Source organism: Manis javanica, chromosome 10, assembly GCF_040802235.1.
Source record: "Manis javanica isolate MJ-LG chromosome 10, MJ_LKY, whole genome shotgun sequence".
NCBI classification, from domain to species: Eukaryota; Metazoa; Chordata; class Mammalia; order Pholidota; family Manidae; genus Manis; species Manis javanica.
In genome coordinates, this window is record NC_133165.1 from 116,244,575 (window position 1) to 116,262,111 (window position 17,537).

Genomic DNA, 17,537 nt, shown 5'->3' on the forward strand with positions numbered 1-17,537 from the left:
AGGCTGGGTGACCCCCCGGCCTGCTTTGTCCAGGACTTTCCTCATCTTGGCACCGAGTCCTGCATCCTGGAGCTCCTCGTCCCAGACAAACTGACCAGCTGGTGACTTTCCTGCTGGCCCAGATGTGGCCAGACAGACGCAAAGGTTTTGTTTCTAGCTCTTGCAGCAGAAGTTCCAGGCTTGGTCCACCCCCTACAACTGGCAGATATACCTGATCCTTGGCCACAGCCTCCCCCGTGTCCCCTTCCTGGCACTGAGCACCACATAACCCTGCCCGCCAGAGCCCACTCCCCTAAAGGCGACCAGCCTCCACCCACGGGCATTGGTGAGCCTTGTGATCTGACAATATCTTCTCAAATATCAATAAAATAAATGAAAAAGTATACAATCTGGGGAGAAGAAAAATGTTCTGGAACTAAACAGGGTGTGTGCACAGCAGTGCGATTTCCTAAATGCCGACTGGCCACTTCAGGATGGCTAAGCTGGCGGTTTTTCTGTTCGGTGAATTGTACACACACACACACGGTAAACAAGACAGGAATCAGAAATTCAGGCAGCTGAACTGGCTTGCTCTGGGTAACCGGCTGGCAGAACCGCAGCCTACCTCCTAAAACAATCCGTGGAGCCGGCCCGGAGAACACTGCAAGCCAGCACGTCTAACAAAGAGCGCTCAAGTCTCATCTTGTGTAGGACAAGCCAACAGCAGGGGCCTGCGCCAACGGCCAGCTGCCCGCCCTGACGCAGCCCAGGGAGCTCCCGCACCACCCAGCACCCTCTGCTCCTTGGCGCTTCCTGTCCTCTCCACCCCGAGGGCTGTGACAGGAAGCAGCGGCACTAACCCCACCCGGCCCATCCCTGCGTCCCAGATCCACCTGCCGCGGACCCACAGAGCCCTCCTCAGACCAGAGTCACGGCTGGGAAGCCACGGGCGCCCTGGTCACTTGAGCAGGGCTTATAAGGAGGGGCGGGGTCACTGGCGTCCACTCCGAGGGAGAGCCAGGAGTGTCCTGGCTGGGGCAGGCCCTCGCCCGACGGTCACCGTGCGGTGGACACCGCCTCCCCAGCCCCTGCCTCAGCTCCCCTGGCTGCAGGGGAAGGAGCTGGGCCCAGTTTTAACACTCTTGCATGTCACTTCTGGTCCAAAAAATGCCAGGCCGATGGGCAACACAAACAAGAGGCAGGAAAAAAGAATTTTTACTGAAAACACAATGGATTCCCAGGCCAAACCAGGCACTCGAGCAGCTGTCCTGACCCCGCGGCCCTCCGCTTCCTGCCTTCAGGGACATCCCAGGCTGGTTTCCCCCAAAGCACACTCCATTGAGCATCTCTCATTTTTCTGTTTGGCAGTAAGCGGTGCCACCCAGGTGCGGGACCCCAGTCTGGTGTGCACCGCCTGCCCCAATCCTGCTCTCCCAGGCACATTCGATCCCCAGTGAGGTGCCCACACAAATACATGCTAACTCATTGCTGGACTTCCTGTCCTGTACATACACACACACCCCTGACCGCTGGCGGCCACGTGCCGGATGCAAGGGAAATCGCTCAGAACAATAAACCTTAATATTTTCCATTCTCTCTTTGAAGATTTGGGAGAACTTTCAATCACACAGGAGAGAATTTTCCATGCTTTAGAAGAGAGGGCTGAGTTGACAGGGCGACTCCCACAGCTGTGTCACTTGGCATTTGTTAAGGAGCAAAAGGCAAGCGCTGGGTGTGCATCGTCCCAAATCATGTCTGAGTGCCCCACGCGCCCACCTTGGTGACTACACACGTGTTCTGCACCTCTCTCCTTCCCAGGGGACATCAGAGCCATGAGCGTGTCTGATTTCCTGAGTGATTCGGGGAGCTGGGGCCTGTGTGACACAGCCAGCAGGGAATCTTATCCGATGCAACACTGGGTCTCATACAGGAGTTCGAGGCGACGCAGGAGCAGGGACCCCAGGCCCCGTGGCATCCCAGCGTGGGAGACCGGCGCTGCATTCCAGGCGTTCAGGTGGGTGGACTGGACCCGTGGGGAAGAGAGTGCCATGGTCTGATTGAACACAGAGAAATCCGAGTGCCATGCATGAACGTGAAGGCAGTTGCTGTGGGGGGGACTGGATCTCACTGCTGAAGCCCTGATCCCCAGTACCTGTAGGCATGACCTGATTTAGAAACAGAGGCTCTGAAGACAGAATGAAGAAGTAAGTTAGATGGGGTCACAGGGGAGGGTAGGCCCTTAATGCAGTAGGACTGGTGTCCCCACGAGAGGGAAGCCAGACAAGGGAGGCAGACGCCGGATGCCAGGGCCACCAGACACTGGAGGAGGCAGAAGGGCCCTTCCCGACACCTTCAGAGGGAACGCCGTCCTGCCCATGCCTTGATTTCGAGTTTCTGAACACCAGAATGGTGAAAGAATAAATTTTTGTTGTTGTAAGCCACCCGGTCTGTGGAATTTTGCTATAGCCTGGGGATGCTAACAGAGGAACTGGTCCTCACAGAATCAGCCAGACTCTCAGGAAATCTAACATCCAGCCAATAACAACTCCTTTGGCTTCCTAGGAGGCCTGAACCAAAGCCCAGGAGGCAGCGTATAAGATCTGTAAGTGAGGCAGAACCTTCCAGAAGGTATGCAGAGAGGGAGCTTTTGTTACACATTTCCAGGCCAGGCAGGGTCCATTCAAACCCTCTCTGTGCACATCCTGGCACAACCTCTGGGGGGAAACGAGGACATGCCCAGCAGGGACCCCACACAGGGCAGCCAAAAGCAAGACACGGCCAGAACCTCTGCCTCACTCAGACCTCGGGGGACAAGGGCGTTGGCTGAGCCCTGGAGGTGCCACCTTGCCAACCCTGCATCCAAGGCCCAGGAAAATCCTGCTCAGTGTCCCCCAGGGAGGACCCACTGGTCTCGCTGCAGCTCCAAGCCCCTATGGGGCCACTCACTGTCACTCAGCTGCCGGCCCCGCCCTTCCGTGTAACTGGTCAAGACCAGCTCGCTCCTGACTCTCGAGAAGTCCCTCCCCACTGGCCCTGTTCACAGGGTCCCCCAGCCTGTGACAGTCACTGCTGGGCCTGCATGTAGGCCAGCTCCCTGGCCTCCCCTGGTGACCCCACTTCCACTGCCCTTTCTCAGGGAAGTGGCACTGCAACTCTGGAAAACAGTGCAGAGTCATGGAAGAATCCAGAACATCTTCCTTGGGCCACCTTCTCTCCCAGAAGCCATAAAGTCAGGAGGCAGAGAGAGTGCCTATTTATGACTCTCAGGATGTCTGTCTTCACCTCCATGGGCAGCGTCCTCCAAACAAAACCACTGGCAGGAACATGCCCAACGTTCCCTAATGTTGGCCCTTCCCCAGCACTCCCCATGGAGCAGTCTGGCCTCTGGCGGCGGCCCTGGGACAGAGACCACCTGTCCTCCAGCAGACCCCGGGCAGCCCTGGTGGGCTCTGCTGGGGCGCCCCGGGTAGCTAGCTCGGGAGGGGACCAGCATGAAAAGGAAGGAAGGGATCTGCGATGCAGGTGATCCCGGAGAACACCGCGACCCCCAGGCTACATGTCCCGTAGCTCCGTGGATACGAAACTTCCAGAACGGCACTTCTGATTGGGCCAGAGAGCAGAGTGGCGCTTGCCAGAGGCTGCGGGAGGGAAAAGGGTGCCTGGAGCGGGTGTGGGGTTCCTTCGAGGTGACGACGGTGAAGGGAGAGATGGTGGCGGCACTGCACTGTGAACCGGATGCCACTGGGCTGTGCACTTTACGATGGTGAATTCACGTCATCTGAACTTCACCTCAGTAAAACTGAGAAAGATCGCACCCAACTGCTTACATGCGCCAAGATGTCAATAAAATCGCCTGGATTGGCACATGGGCCAAATGCACTCAGGACTTGGTTGGGGCCGGGGGCCGGGGGCCAGGGGCAGGCAGGCTGGGGAGGGCAGAGCCCCTGGCGGGCACAAGTGGAACATCTGGCCTGCACCCCCACTGGCCTCCTGCCCCGGAGCTGTGGCATCAGGTGGAGACCCCAGGACCTGGCCTGACTCCCCAGCTGTGCCTTCTCCTTCCTAGGATGGGCGGCAGGGCACTGGGGGCACCCAGGCACCCTGGGGTCCTTCCCCAAAGGGCTTGTAAAACAAGGCTATGTTCATCTTCGCAGTTTCCAATATACATAGTTAAACAGCAAAGAGACTTCATAGCAGACACAAAACTTGTACCCAAGCATCTATCCCTTTGCTGTTTACACGTTGACACCACAGGAGGGCTCCGGGACGTGATCCGTGACCCAGGCGCAGCCTAAAGGAGCTGGGCCTGGCTGCTCCACGCTGGCAGAGAAAACGTAAAGCCACGTGGCAGAGGCACCTGATCTCATGTGTCCAGCACTGGAGTGGCTGGAACAGTTTTGTCTTGTTGACTTTTTTTTATTATGGTAAAATATACCCCCCAAAATTCCATTTGAACCATTTTGAAAGTGCACTTCAGTGGCACTAAGCACACTTACGTAGTTGTACCATGACCGTCATCCTCTCTAGAACCGAAGCTCTGTCCCCATTAAACAAAAGCCCCCAGCCCCCCTCCCCCAGCCCCTGGTGACCACCCTCCTACTTTCCATGAATTAGACTCCCCGAGGGACCTCATATAATCCCACGCATTTGTCCGTTTGTGTCTGGTTCATTGAGCGTAATGTCCTCACCATTCATCCGTGTTGTGTGTCGGAATTTCCTTCCCTTTTAAGGCTGAATGAAATCCCCTCGCAATTTCACGCCCCTTTTTCGCGCCCACGCAGACACTGACAGACGCTTCAGGTGTTCCCACCTTTGGCTGTTGTGATCACACACTCACCCACACTTGTTACTTTGTTCTGTTTTTATAACAGCCCTCCTAAAAGTGTGTTGTTTTATCTCACTGTGTTTCTGATTTGCATTTCCCTAATTAGTGACGCTGAGCAGCTTTCCACCGGCTTTTTGGTCATCTGTATATCCTCTTTGGAGAAATGTCTACTCAAGTCCTTTGTCCATTTATAAACCCAGTCGTTTGCTTCTCTGTGGCTGAGTTTTAGGAGTTCTGTACATACTCTGGATATTAATCCCTCATCAGACATATGATATGCAAATATTTTGGAACAGCTTTTAAATGAAGTAATTTCTTCTGCACCTGTAATGTCCATGGCACGAAAAAGGTTTCCCAAGTCACAGGCAGACCCCCAGGCTGGGCTTGTGTGTTTCTGATCCTCCACCTTCAGAATGAATGGTACAGGGTCAGAGTCAGGAGAGGGATCCTGGGTGATGACCACCCCATCCCACTGTTTCATTGGGGACACTGAGGCCCAGAGGGCCGACCTGACCGGGGTCAGCAATCAGCATGAGGGGCTGCAACACAGGCTGCATCGCCAGTGGAACCTCACGCCCTCCCCAATACCGGAGGCACATCGCCACGCAGCAGGGACCGCTGCTGGGACACGGCCGTGTGCGGCAGTCTCTGACGTGTGGCTGAATGACTTCCCTCTGTGAAAACGGGGCTTCGGCAATCAGCTCACGACAGAGGTTTATGGCCCTGCAAGCGAGCTCTTATCTCCGAACGCCAACTTAGCACGTGACTTTATTTGAACTAGGCTATTAGTTTACCTCAACCAAGAATCCTTTAGATTAGATATTTTTAAAATCCTAAAAAGATCAAAGATAAGAAAACTGGCAATGAAAACAGACTCTTAAAATAAAGAAAAATCTTGATGGATGGAGGACAAGGAGGGAGGGAGGGAAGGATGGAAGGAAGGAGAAGAGGACGGGGGAAGGCGGCTCCCTGGCCAGCAGAATCTGTACCCTGATGCTGGAAGGCACCCACCACGTCCTGCCAGCACAGCATCCCTGGTACGGCCCTCATCACACTGCAGACCGTGTGTTAGCCCATGCCGGTGGGGAAACTGAGGCACAGGGACAGCCAGTGTGCAGGGAGCCAGGACTCTGCCCACCACTGCAGCTCAACCTTCACAAGGCAGGGGTAAGGGCAGAAAACGCAGGGTCCCCCGGGCCCGAGGGGGCCGCGTCTGCTGCGCTGTGTGAACAAGGCCTCAGCCGCACTCCTCGGAGCTACCTCCCCAGGCGGGGACCGAGGGCAGAGGGGACGAATGCCACGCTGCCGCCCTCCCAAGCTGGCCCCCCATGCCCACTCCGTGCTCAGGCTCGGAGTGCCCTGGGAAGGCAGAGGGTCCCCCACTGGGCCAAGAAGCCCTCTCGTTGCTGCAGCGATGCGGGGCAATCGCCTAGACCCCTGAACCAGGGGCCTGCTGCACAGCATGTCCCACCTTCAGGGGGTCAACAGCAGCTCAAACTCCCCAGGAGAGCACACCCCATGAACTCCAGGGCTACTGTGAGCTGGGACTGAAACTCAACACCAGGGTGGTGGCCAGTGAGGACGTGGCTGGATAATTCAAGCTCATCCAGCCTTGACACTTTCTACGCCATGACAGCAGGGATGTGTGTTCCCTCTGATCTGTTTGGTGCCTAGAAAAGGAAGGAGATCTCTCCCACAAGAAGGGAGGCATACCTGTGTGGGCTCACCTGCAGCTCACCTGTACAGACCACACCCCAGGGGGGCAGCTACTGTCGATGGCAGGCCAGACACTTCGCCTGTCTGACATCTTGTCACGGGCCAACCCTAGAAGCTAGGGCTCGCATGACACCCCAAGGGGAGCCCCTGTCCTCCGTGCCCTCTCATGCCCCTACACAAGCCCCCAGCTCCGAGGGGCCCGCTATGCTCCGGCCGACATGAACCCACCGACACCACCCACCCCCAGGAAAAGTTACAACAGTGGGCTATCGGCTGGAAGGAAAGGTCATCCTATACAATTTGCCTTCAGAGTGGCTGGTTAAACTGTGAGTGTGTGTGTGTGTCTATGTATACATGTGCCTCCCTTCTTGTGGGAGAGATCTCCTTCCTTTTCTAGGCACCAAACAGATCAGAGGGAACACACATCCCTGCTGTCATGGCGTAGAAAGTGTCACGGCTGGATGAGCTTGAATATGTCTGTGTGTGTGCACATGTCTGTATGTCTGTGTGTCTATGTGTGTGTGTAAGAAAGAACCCACAGCCTGTATCCATGTCAGCAGAACAGACACTCACTGGAGCAATTAAAGCACTGGTGAGGGGCTTTTCCCAGCTTTGGAATGTTCACACCCAGAAAGGGGAACTGATACCAAGGTGCCCACAAGTCCTCACCTGAAGCAGAAGCGCGAGAACGCAGCCCTGGGAGCTTCCCTTTAAAAACGCCTATTCCTTTCACCATGGGCCAAGCCACCCAGCAACACACGGAGGGACAGGAAGTGGCCGCTGGGAGTGTCCTGTCCCCTGCACAAGCCTCGGGTCCCCCAGGTGAAGGCAGAGGAGACGCCCATGGCCTTAGCAGGGGGACCCTCCCGCCCACGGTCCTCTGGCTGGTTCCATAAATAATCCATGATATTTTCCCAGCACCCACTGGGTGCTAGGCCCTAGGCCCACAGGGGAAAGCAGAGGGCGGTCCCTCATCTCCCATGAATGTGGCTGGGCTGCCTCCCTTTATCCGCTACAGCCTGGGACACCCTGGCCACCCCGCATCTCCTCAGGCCACTCTTCTGAAACAAACATGCGGGGTGCAAGGGGTTACTTACCCCCACCCAACATTATTCAGAAACTTAATTCTAGAGCTTTCACATGAACCTACGTGTTCAGGTTACAGGACAAGAAGAACTAGAGAACTATTTTCCCCAAGGCTGTGAGCTGAAAACAATCATGCCAAACTTAGGAGTATTTTCCACATGCCCCACACGATCAGATCTACATGTGTTTGCACCCAAGTGCTGGCAGGGAGGGAGGCCTCTGGCTCTGTGCCACATGACACACCCCCGGGCACAGCCCCCAGGGGCCCACCCACCTGCTTCCCTACCAGGTTTCTGCCCTCAGGGGTCAACGTGGGCAGGTGTGTGCGCCAGCCCTGACCAAGGTGGACACCAGAGTCTGGATGGAGATCTGGCATCACCCACTTGGGTGACCTTTTTGGCCAGTGACGTTTCCTGATGTCACCTGAGGACCACCCCTCCTCCTGAGGGCTCACGCGCTTGGGACTTTTCCTGATTTTAAAACATCTTCCTGTCACCCTAGTTGGTAGCTGGGGCCAGATGGAGCCTCGTGCCGCCAGGCAGCCAGACCTGATTTGGGGTACCCTGGCCCCCATGAGTCCAGGTCACCTGTGCCCTTCGGGCCCTGCCCATCTGCCCCGACCCACCTGCGCCTCCATCACAGGTCCTCGGAGTCAAACAGAAGCAGAAGCCACCATCCCGGCACCCTGTCTACACAGCCTGGCCACAGCAGGCGCTCTGAGGCTCAGCCCCCACTCCAGTGCTCCAGGAAGGGTGTCAGGCCACAACGGGTGAACTCCTGCCCGGGCAGGTGGAGATACAGGACAGGCGGGAGAGCTGTGCGTGTTAACTGGCCAAGTACTCCCAGCCCCAACTCAGCCCAGGTCACTGCAGGCTCCCACGGCCCCGGGGCCACCCCACCTTCCCTCTGACCCCATTCACCCCCCACAACCCCGTCCTCACTCCTCAAAGGGGCCCCGAAGCCCCCCACAACTCAGGCTGTCACGGAGGCCACCAAGGACCTCCCCTTTGCTAACCCAAGTCCCGTCTCGGTCCGCAGGCCCCCACTGCCAGGAGACACGCTTTGGGACCCTCCCCCTCTTTGGTTCTCCCGCTGCTCCAGCTCTCACACAGGCCACCCCACAGCCACTGGGGCCCACACCAAGCCCTGGCCCAGGCCCTCACACTCCTGCAGGCAGGTCACTGACCCCCACCGTGACTCTGTCACCCCAGGCCATGCTGACTGCCTCTGGCCATGACCCCAGCCGGCCTCTCCCACCCAGACCTACACGCCCAACAGTCTTCATGGCAATGTCAAAGATGTCCCAGCCACATGGGGTCCAAAAGTGGTCTGCTCTCCCCCAGAGCCAAACCCCCTGCATGGACCCCCGGCTCAGGGAACACACCTCCTTCACCTCATCTTCATGCTATGCTGGAAAGCGCAGCCTCAGAGAGTGTGACGCCGGAGCCACCATCCCGGGTTCAAATCTCAGCACCGGCACCACTCACAAGGGTCCTTGGTGTGTTCCTGGCTGCGACAGAAGCCGTGATGGCACCCTCCACTTGCGGAGGCTGCATGGGGGACCGCAATGTGCTCAGACAGGTGGTGCCCGGGGTGCCTCACCATCAGTGCCTCCACATCCGACCATCTACCCCTGCAACTCCGACCCGTCCAGCCACACCCCTTGGCCTCCCCCAGCCTCCCCGGGCAGGGCACCAAGCCCAGCCTCCCGCACCACCCCCCGTCCTCCAGCCCACGGCCCAAAGTACCTCCTACCCTGGCTCTCAGTCCAAAACCTCCCCCAACCGCCATCCAAACAAACCCTCCGGAGCCAGCCTCCCCAGCAGGCGGAGTCCTCCACGCCCATGCCCCCTGCCAGGGCGACGCTTCCCGCTCACAGGGCTACAGCCCCAGGCCCACCCTCCGCTGCCCCTCCCTGCCCCAGGCCAGCAGTCTGTCCCCAGCAAACTTCCGGGAGGCGGGGCCTCACTGGCTCCCCAGGGCCTCACACACGGGAGGCGCTCAGTAAATAAGTGTTTCAGAGCCACAGTTCCTCGAAGTACTTAGCAAGGGACTCCCTGCAGAGTCGCCGGAGCCCTCAGATGGTTAACTGTGTGCCCCAAGTACCCAGCACCTCCGGGGCAGCCCCTGGAGAATGAAGCCCAACAACTGAAGTGGCTCGGGTTGGCCTGATCCCTTCCTCAATGTGGGGTTCAGGAAAACACGGAACAGCCACACACCCAGACGCGGCCTGGCACATCGTCCGTCTCCTCATTTCCTTGTTTGCAATCATCTATTTAAGAGGCCCGGCCGATAGCCTGTATCTAACTAAGCAAATACTTTTTTCAACTTTATCAAGCCTAGACGACTTCACACTACGTATTTCCCACCAAAGTAAACAGCAAAAGGGTTACTCAATCTTATTTCACGGAGTTTTGGTATTTTCTGACATGTCTGAATGACTCATGGGCCAATCATTTTTACCTCACCAATGCTACTCTCTCCACATCCATAGGTCCAAAATGCCCCCAAACGCCGGGTCATTTTCTACCAAACGCTGTTTTCTGTAATGCATGGCTTCAGGTTCTGAACCCGCAGGTACACACATGTTCAGGCTGATTCGAAAATGTCAATGTTACTAAAAGGCAAACATGTAGAAAGACCCAGAATGTATTCAATGCTTGTGAACCTCATTGGGATAGTGACCACACTGCTTTGAAAAATGCAAACACAGCTTTTACGCACGTTCCTAATACAAAGTTCCTACCACAGAACTTTAAACCTCATTCAAAAACCACTACATATAAAATGAGCATCTTGGACCACTGGATGTCATCCAAAAAACAGCAGCTATTTGAATGAGACTATTTCAGAATTCAAAAAGTTTTCAAATAGTGTGTTGTCCTTGGTAGGCTATCTAAACAAGGGTCACAGTGGAAATGATGGTGCTAAAGCCCAGGGCCAGGCAGAAGGAACTGCCCTCCCCGCTGAGCGTGTCCACCTCAGGCAGGCTCCGGGTGCACTTCCAAGCTGGTTCCTGGCTGGAGGCACACACCCCTCCCTGGCTTGGCTGCCAAGGGCTGTTCCCCACAGTACCTCCAGGGCAGTAATAATGCATTAAGGGCTTTAGGGCACGGCTGTAAATCTGGGAAAGCCAATATAACACTTTGTTGGAAACAGCCTCGGAGTCTAAAACAACGGCTCTCCCCATTGTTTCTTTAAAAAACCTAAGAATCTGACTCTGGTTAATTCAAAGGCTGATCTTTTTATTTTGTTTTGTTTCCACCCAGTACCTTGCTGTTTAAATAGTAATTTAAATAGAAGTCTAAGGGCTGGACAATCGGAGGGTTGTGGGACACCCCAAGGTACAAACTTCAAGCCAGAACAAGGAACTGGCACTGGAATAATTTAGTTTAGCAACAGATTCAAGAGTTTCTCTCAGGGAAGAGAGGAATATGAAGGGTGGGCTTGTTCTGTCTGGATCATGGTTTGACTTGTGATGCTCCAACTCACTGGCTGTGCAGCCCTGAGAAAGTTACTTAATACCTCTGGGCCTCAGTTTCTTCATCTGCAAAATGGGCAGCCACTTACCTCCCAGTTACCAGAGAAATAAGTAACAATTTAGACATGAGAGTTTAGAAAACTGACAGCCAGTCAGAACCCAGTGAGAGTATGTGTTATCTGGGGTGACTGACACGAGGCCCCAGTACCTGGTTTGCAGGACAGGGTGAAGTCATGGGATCCAGAGTCAAGAACCAGATCACTGAGACAGTTATTAAAGACACAGCGTGGGTCTCCAGCCCACCTCTGACCACAGGCCCAGTGGTGGGCCCACCAGGCAGGTGAGACAGCCGTCAGTAACTAACCTCTTTGAACGAAGTCCATCCTAAACCCCGTTATCCGGCCGAGACAGGGGGGCCCACATTCCTGACGCTCCAGACCCAAAGCACCCCTGCTGCCAGCATGCACTCCTCCCCTAAAGCACTGAGCCCCCTGCAAAATCAAAACCCTTAGATGTTGCCAAGGCATTTTTATACAGGCTGGCTTCTCCCCTTTGTTTACCTAGCAGATAAAGCAGTACACGGGGGAAAAGAGAAAACGCAAATGCAAATTTAGGAGAGAGGTTTTTTTTTTTTCCTAAATGTGTCATTGCTCAATATATCCATGAGCCTGGTTAACAATTCTCCCTAGAGACCTATTCCACATCCTCCACATATTCACAACTTCAAAAACCTAAACTATCCCCTGCAGGTAGACTCTGCTGCCAAAATCTGCCCTGGAGTACGCATCACCGCCAAACTGGACCCTTGAGGTCTAAACCACACATGCAAATAACCCGAACTGGAACCTGTGTGCCACCCAGCCCCTAGTGTACAGGAATTACAGCCAACTGTGGAAACTAAACAAACCCGAAAATTAACTTTTTAGTTCTTCCAGGGCTCCCACGTGATACTGGATCATAATAACTTACCATTTAAACAACTCATCTGAAACAGGAACTCAACCCACAGATTAACGCCTTTCTTGGCAATAATCTGGTCTCGTAATTAAGGTCACCTGCTGCACAGCGGATCATGTCCAAAGACAGGTCCCCTTGAGGAGCTATTAGGGGTGCTCCCCACTCCAGCCAACCCTTCTCTCTCTTCTGTCTCCCAATTCCCTTCCACCTATCCCCACACTCCCTGGCCCTGCAGGCCCTGCCTGGCACACAGGGGTCAGCAACATGGAGGACCAACTCTTCACTGCCAACCATTTGGCTGGCTGAGCCGAGACTTCCTCTCCTGCTCACCTCCAGCCCCACAGCGGGTCTGCTGGGTTCCCACACTGGCTCCACCACGCTGGGCGGGCCTCTAAGTAACACCCAAATTATAAGCCTGTGTCCAGGAGCATAAGCCAACATCAAACGAGGCTATGATTTTCAAAGAGCTCCTGCACAGATGAGCACACATCCGCCAACGGTGATTATCTGAAGAAGACAGAGAGGAGACACCCGGGAGCTAACTCCAGCCGTACTGCAGGGTGACTCAGGGCCCCGTCCGGCATCTCCCAACGGTCTTCCCAGGACCTAACTGGCACATGGGGTGGGCAGTGACCTTTGATCTTTCCAGACAGGCTTGTGCCATGACCCACTGAGGAAAGCTCTGGGAAGCCCTGGTCTTGAACGTGCAGAAGGCCAGGCCCACTCCCAGCCAAACGCTAAGGCAGTGGTGCCAGGCCCTCCCACTCCCTTGGCCTGGGTGGGGAGCAGCCCCCAGCTCATGGACCCAGCCATCCAACCAGAAGCCACAAATCCCCAGAGTTGCCCGGGCCCTGCCCAAATGTGCCCCGGCATGCCGGGTGGGCCCCTGGCAGGTCCCTGGGACAATCCTGGTGGTCCAGCAGGCACCCCAGCAGCCACTCACCGGACACAGACACCTCCATGAGCGCCTCCAGAGGCCGGTTGTTGTCCAGGTCCCGGCTGAGCTGCAGCTCACCCGTGGTGGGGTCCAGCAGCAGCAGCCGGAGCTCATTGCCCTGCAGGAAGGTGTAGTTGAGGCTGTCGGACAGGTCGGGATCATGGGCCGGGACACGGCCAATCACACCAGTGGGGAAGCTGTTGGACTTGTTGGTGACATAGTTGTTGAAGAGGATCTGGAAGTCGGGCAGCACGGGTGGGTTGTCATTCTGGTCCAGGAGGCGGACGTGCACTGTGGCCCGGCTCACCAGCGGGGCTGACGTGGCTTGCACCACAAGCACGTACTCCCGCCGGACCTCAAAGTCCAGCTCGACCAGGGCACGCAGGTCCCCGCTCAGCAGGTCCAGCTGAAAGACCTCAGGCACATTGCCTTCCACGATCTGGTACATGATCTGGGCGTTGGGGCCTTCGTCGGGGTCATTGGCCTGAATTCTTGCCACCACAGATCCCACCGGGCTATTCTCCTCCACAAAGAGCTCCAGCTCATCCCTCTCAAACACTGGGGGGTTGTCATTAATGTCCAGGATGGTCACCTGGATTTCCACCGAGGCACTAAGGGGTGCTGGGCTCCCCCGGTCCACAGCCAGGACCCGAAGGTTGTACACTGCCACATTCTCCCGGTCCAGCCGGCGCTGGGTGCGGATCACACCAGATGTGGGCTCAATGTAGAAGTCCCCGTCACCATCATCCCCACCCTGGAATGTGTACAGCAGGCGACCATTGGGGCCAGAGTCCCGATCAGTGGCGGAAACCTGGAGGACACTGGTTGATGGCGGAGCATCTTCGAAGACGGATCCCTGGTAGAAATCCCGAAGGAACCGGGGCGCGTTGTCGTTGGCATCGAGGATGAGGATCTCTAGGGAGGTGGTGTCGGACTTCTGAGGGATGCCGTTGTCCCGAGCCGTGATGGCCAGCGTGTAGGCAGCCTGGTCCTCATAGTCCAGCTCCGTCATAGTGTAGATGGTGCCGGTGTCGGGGTCGATCCGGAACTGTGGCACAGGGTCCTCCAGCACATAGGTGATGCGGGCGTTCTCACCGGTGTCCTCGTCGGTAGCACTGATGACGGCAATGGAGGTGCCCACGGGCCGGTCCTCACTGACACTCACGGTATAGTGGGAGCTCTGAAAGACGGGCCGGTGGGTGTTGGCATCTGTGACGTTGATGAACACCTGTGCGGTGTGCGAGCGTGTGCCATCGGACGCCGTCACCGCCAGCACATACTGCCGCTCCTGCTTGTAGTCCAGAGGCAGCGCCAGGGTGATAAGGCCGCCGCCGCTCTGGCTGCTGAGGGCGAAGCGGTTCCGAGTGTTGCCACCGGTGAGCTGGTAGGTGATCACACTGTTGGCATCCCGGTCACGGGCTCGCAGGGTCAACACGCTGCTGCCCACGGCCGCATCCTCATTCAAACGCAGCTCATACATGGGCTGCGTAAACACGGGATCATTGTCGTTTACATCCAGCACCGTGATGGACACGCTGGCAGAGGAGCTCATAGGCGGTGAGCCGTGGTCCACCGCCTCCACCCCGAAGCTGTAGTGCTCCACTTCCTCACGGTCCAGCTCCGCACACACGGTGATCCAGCCAGAGCTGTTGTGGATCTGGAAAGGGAAGTCTGTGGCCGAGCCTGGGTCCTGAGACCCAGCCTCACCTGCACCCACGGAGGTCAAAGCCGTGTCCACCAGGCGGTAGCGTAGACGTGCGTTCTCACCTGCATCTGCGTCCACCGCCTGAATGTGCAACACTGAGTGGCCCAGAGGCACGTTCTCCAGCACAGCTGCCTGGAAGGGGCTGCTCACGAAGATGGGGGCGTTGTCGTTCACATCCAGCACCTGCACCAAGACCAGCCCTGAAGAATTGATGAGCGGCGGGCGGCCACCATCCTGGGCCTTGATGCGCAGCGTGTACTCCCGGATGGCCTCGAAGTCCAGCGGGTTGATCACATCCAGGCTCCCGCTCAGTGAGTGCAGGTAAAACTGGCCCTTCAGGTTCCCGCTGATGATGCTGTAGTGTATGGCCGCGTTCTGGCCCTGGTCCCGATCTGTGGCCTGCACACGCAGCACAGGCGTGTTGACCCCGACGTCCTCCGCCACCTGGACCACATAGCGCTTCTCGCTGAACTGGGGGTAATTATCATTCTCGTCCTCCACCACGATGTGCACAGTGGCTGTGGCGCTGAGCGGGCCCGGGTTGCGGCCCTGGTCATTGGCCTCCACCAGCAGCTGGTAGGCGGATGCCTCCTCTCGGTCCACAGCAGCACGTGTGTGCACCACGCCCGAGCGCGCGTCGATCTCAAAGACGCCACCGGCGCCCTCCAGCAGACGGTAGCGCATGTTGGCGTTGGAAGGCGCGTCACCATCGGTGGCTCGGATGGTCAGCACCTCATAGCCCACCTCCAGGTTCTCGCGCACGCGCTCGCGGTACTCTGACTGCTCGAAGACAGGACTGTGGTCATTGGTGTCACTGACTGTGACAGTGAGGTAGGTGGCAGCCGAGCGCCGCGGCGAGCCGTGGTCCACCGCGCTCACCTTGAGCACGTGCGTGTCCTGCGTCTCGCGGTCCAGCGCGCAAGCCGTGCTCACCGCACCCGTGACGGGGTCGACGAGGAAGTAGCCATTGGAACGCTCGTCGAACAGTGCCTCCATCTGGTAGCTCAGGCGCCCCGCCTCGCCCTCGTCGGGGTCGTGCGCGCGCAGCTCGATGACCGCCGTGCTCGCAGGCTCGTTCTCGGGAACCGACACCTGGTAGCTGGGCAGCGGGAACTGCGGGCTAGTGCTGCCGCCAGCGCCCCGCCGAGCCCGCCGCGCCGCCCCCGCCTGCGGCAGGCTCGGTGGCGACTGCGACAGCGATGGGGAGGGCGTCCCCTCTGTCGCCTCCAGCAACAGCTCCACCCGGATGGCGCCGGCCGCGCGCCTCAGGGCGCACAGCAGGCGCAGGCGGGCCGAGCCCCCGGGAGGCAGGCAGATGGGGTGGAGTGGGCAGCGGAGCCCGGGGCGCGGCGGGCAGCTGCAGACAGGGAATGTGGTCAGGGCCACGAGCGCTGAGTGCAGAGTGGCCCCGCCGCCGCCACTGGGGGCCGGGAAGCAGAGGACCGCGCCGGGCTCGGGCACCGTGAGCACAGCCCGCGCGCGCAGCTCCGCTCCGAAGGCCCGTGGGCCCCGTTGTTGGGCGCCGCAACCGGGGCCGTGCGCGCGAACTCGCAGGCGGAGGTCCAGCGCCGTCAGGGAGCCGCGGGCTGCCAGGTGGACTTGCAGCGGCAGCGGGCGCGCCCCCAGGCGCGCGCAGCCCGGGGGCCCCGCGCCGAGCCCGCGCCGCCGCCCGGCCAGCCGCCCGTCGCGACTCACGTCCAACAGCTCCCGCAGCGCCCGAGGCGTGCGCACGGTGTCCAGCGCGTATGTCCAGCCGGGCCCCAGGGCGAAGGCGTGGGCCCCGCCGGGCACGAGCAGCTCCCAGGCGGCCGCCCGCAGCCCCAGAGCGGGTAGGGCGGCGGCCACAGCCAGGAACATGAGCGCGGGCAGCACGGGCGGCGGCGGCGGCGCCATGGCCCCGAGCCGGGCGCCCGAGCACAATCCATGCACCCGGCGCGGCTCCGCATCCACCGGGCGCGGCCGGGGGGCGCGTCCCGCGGGCCTGGCGCCGGGCCCTCGGGGCGGTCCGCGCCCTGCCTCCCCGGGGGCTCTGGCGGGGACACCGGGGGCCGCGCTCCCGGTCTCCCCCGCAGCTTCCACTTCGAGAGCACTTTGGTAAAGTTTGCAAAGTTGGTTTCAAGATGGCTTCTCCGCGCGTCCCGGGAGGGCGCCGCGCATCAACCTGCAGTGGTGGCGGCTCCAAGCAGCTCCAGGTGGCTCCCGCGCGGGCTCCGCCGGGCGGCGTGGGAAGCGGGGCGGGCCCCGAGAAGGGCGGGGGCTGCGCTCCCGGAGCCGACTGGGCCGCACCGCGCCGCTCAGACCCCGGCGCCGGCTGCTGCCTGGGCGGTGCGCTCCGCCCGCGCCCCTCTGCCCGCGCTCTCCCCGCCCCCGGCCCGGCCCGGCCCCGCCCCCGGCCCGGCCTCGTATTGTCCCGCCCCGGGGGGAGCGGGCCCGGAGGTGCGCGCCCGGAGGATCGCTATGGAGACGCGGGAGCGCTACCGGGGCGGGGGCGGATCGGGCCCGCTCCCCGGGGGGCGGGGCCCGGGCAGTGGGGCCGAGAAAGGCGGGGCTGCGGGCCCCGGGCAGCCGCCTCCAGTGGGGGTGGTGGCGCAGCCCTTGGGGTGCCGGGCAAGCCCAAAGACCCCCAGCCCCAACCTGGCAGAAATGAGCCGCGGATACCGCCGTCCCGGTGGCCGAACCGATTGGACCCGAGGGGGGAGAAGGACGGGTGCGGGCTTCCCCCACCCAGGGAAGGGGGCTGGGGCGCGCGTCCCCCAAAGAGGACCGCAGCGGCTGCTGGGGGCCGGTTACACATTTACAGCAAAATTCCGGAGGCTAAAGCGCTTTACTCCCGACCACACTTCCCTGGACT

The 17,537-nt window shown here is 59.0% G+C and overlaps 1 protein-coding gene across 3 annotated transcripts in view; it reads right to left on the bottom strand.

The window, feature by feature from the left end:
- Window positions 1–17,034, bottom strand: part of CELSR1 (cadherin EGF LAG seven-pass G-type receptor 1) — a 128,341-nt gene extending 111,307 nt beyond the window's left edge. For all 3 annotated transcript variants that reach the window (XM_037006765.2, XM_037006764.2, XM_017675578.3), the window contains exon 1: window positions 12,988–17,034. In XM_037006765.2, coding sequence (XP_036862660.2) covers window positions 12,988–16,579 — 3,592 coding nt within the window. In that variant the 5' untranslated portion in view covers window positions 16,580–17,034. The remainder of the gene's footprint in view (window positions 1–12,987) is intronic.
- Between the last annotated feature and the right edge of the window lie 503 nt (window positions 17,035–17,537).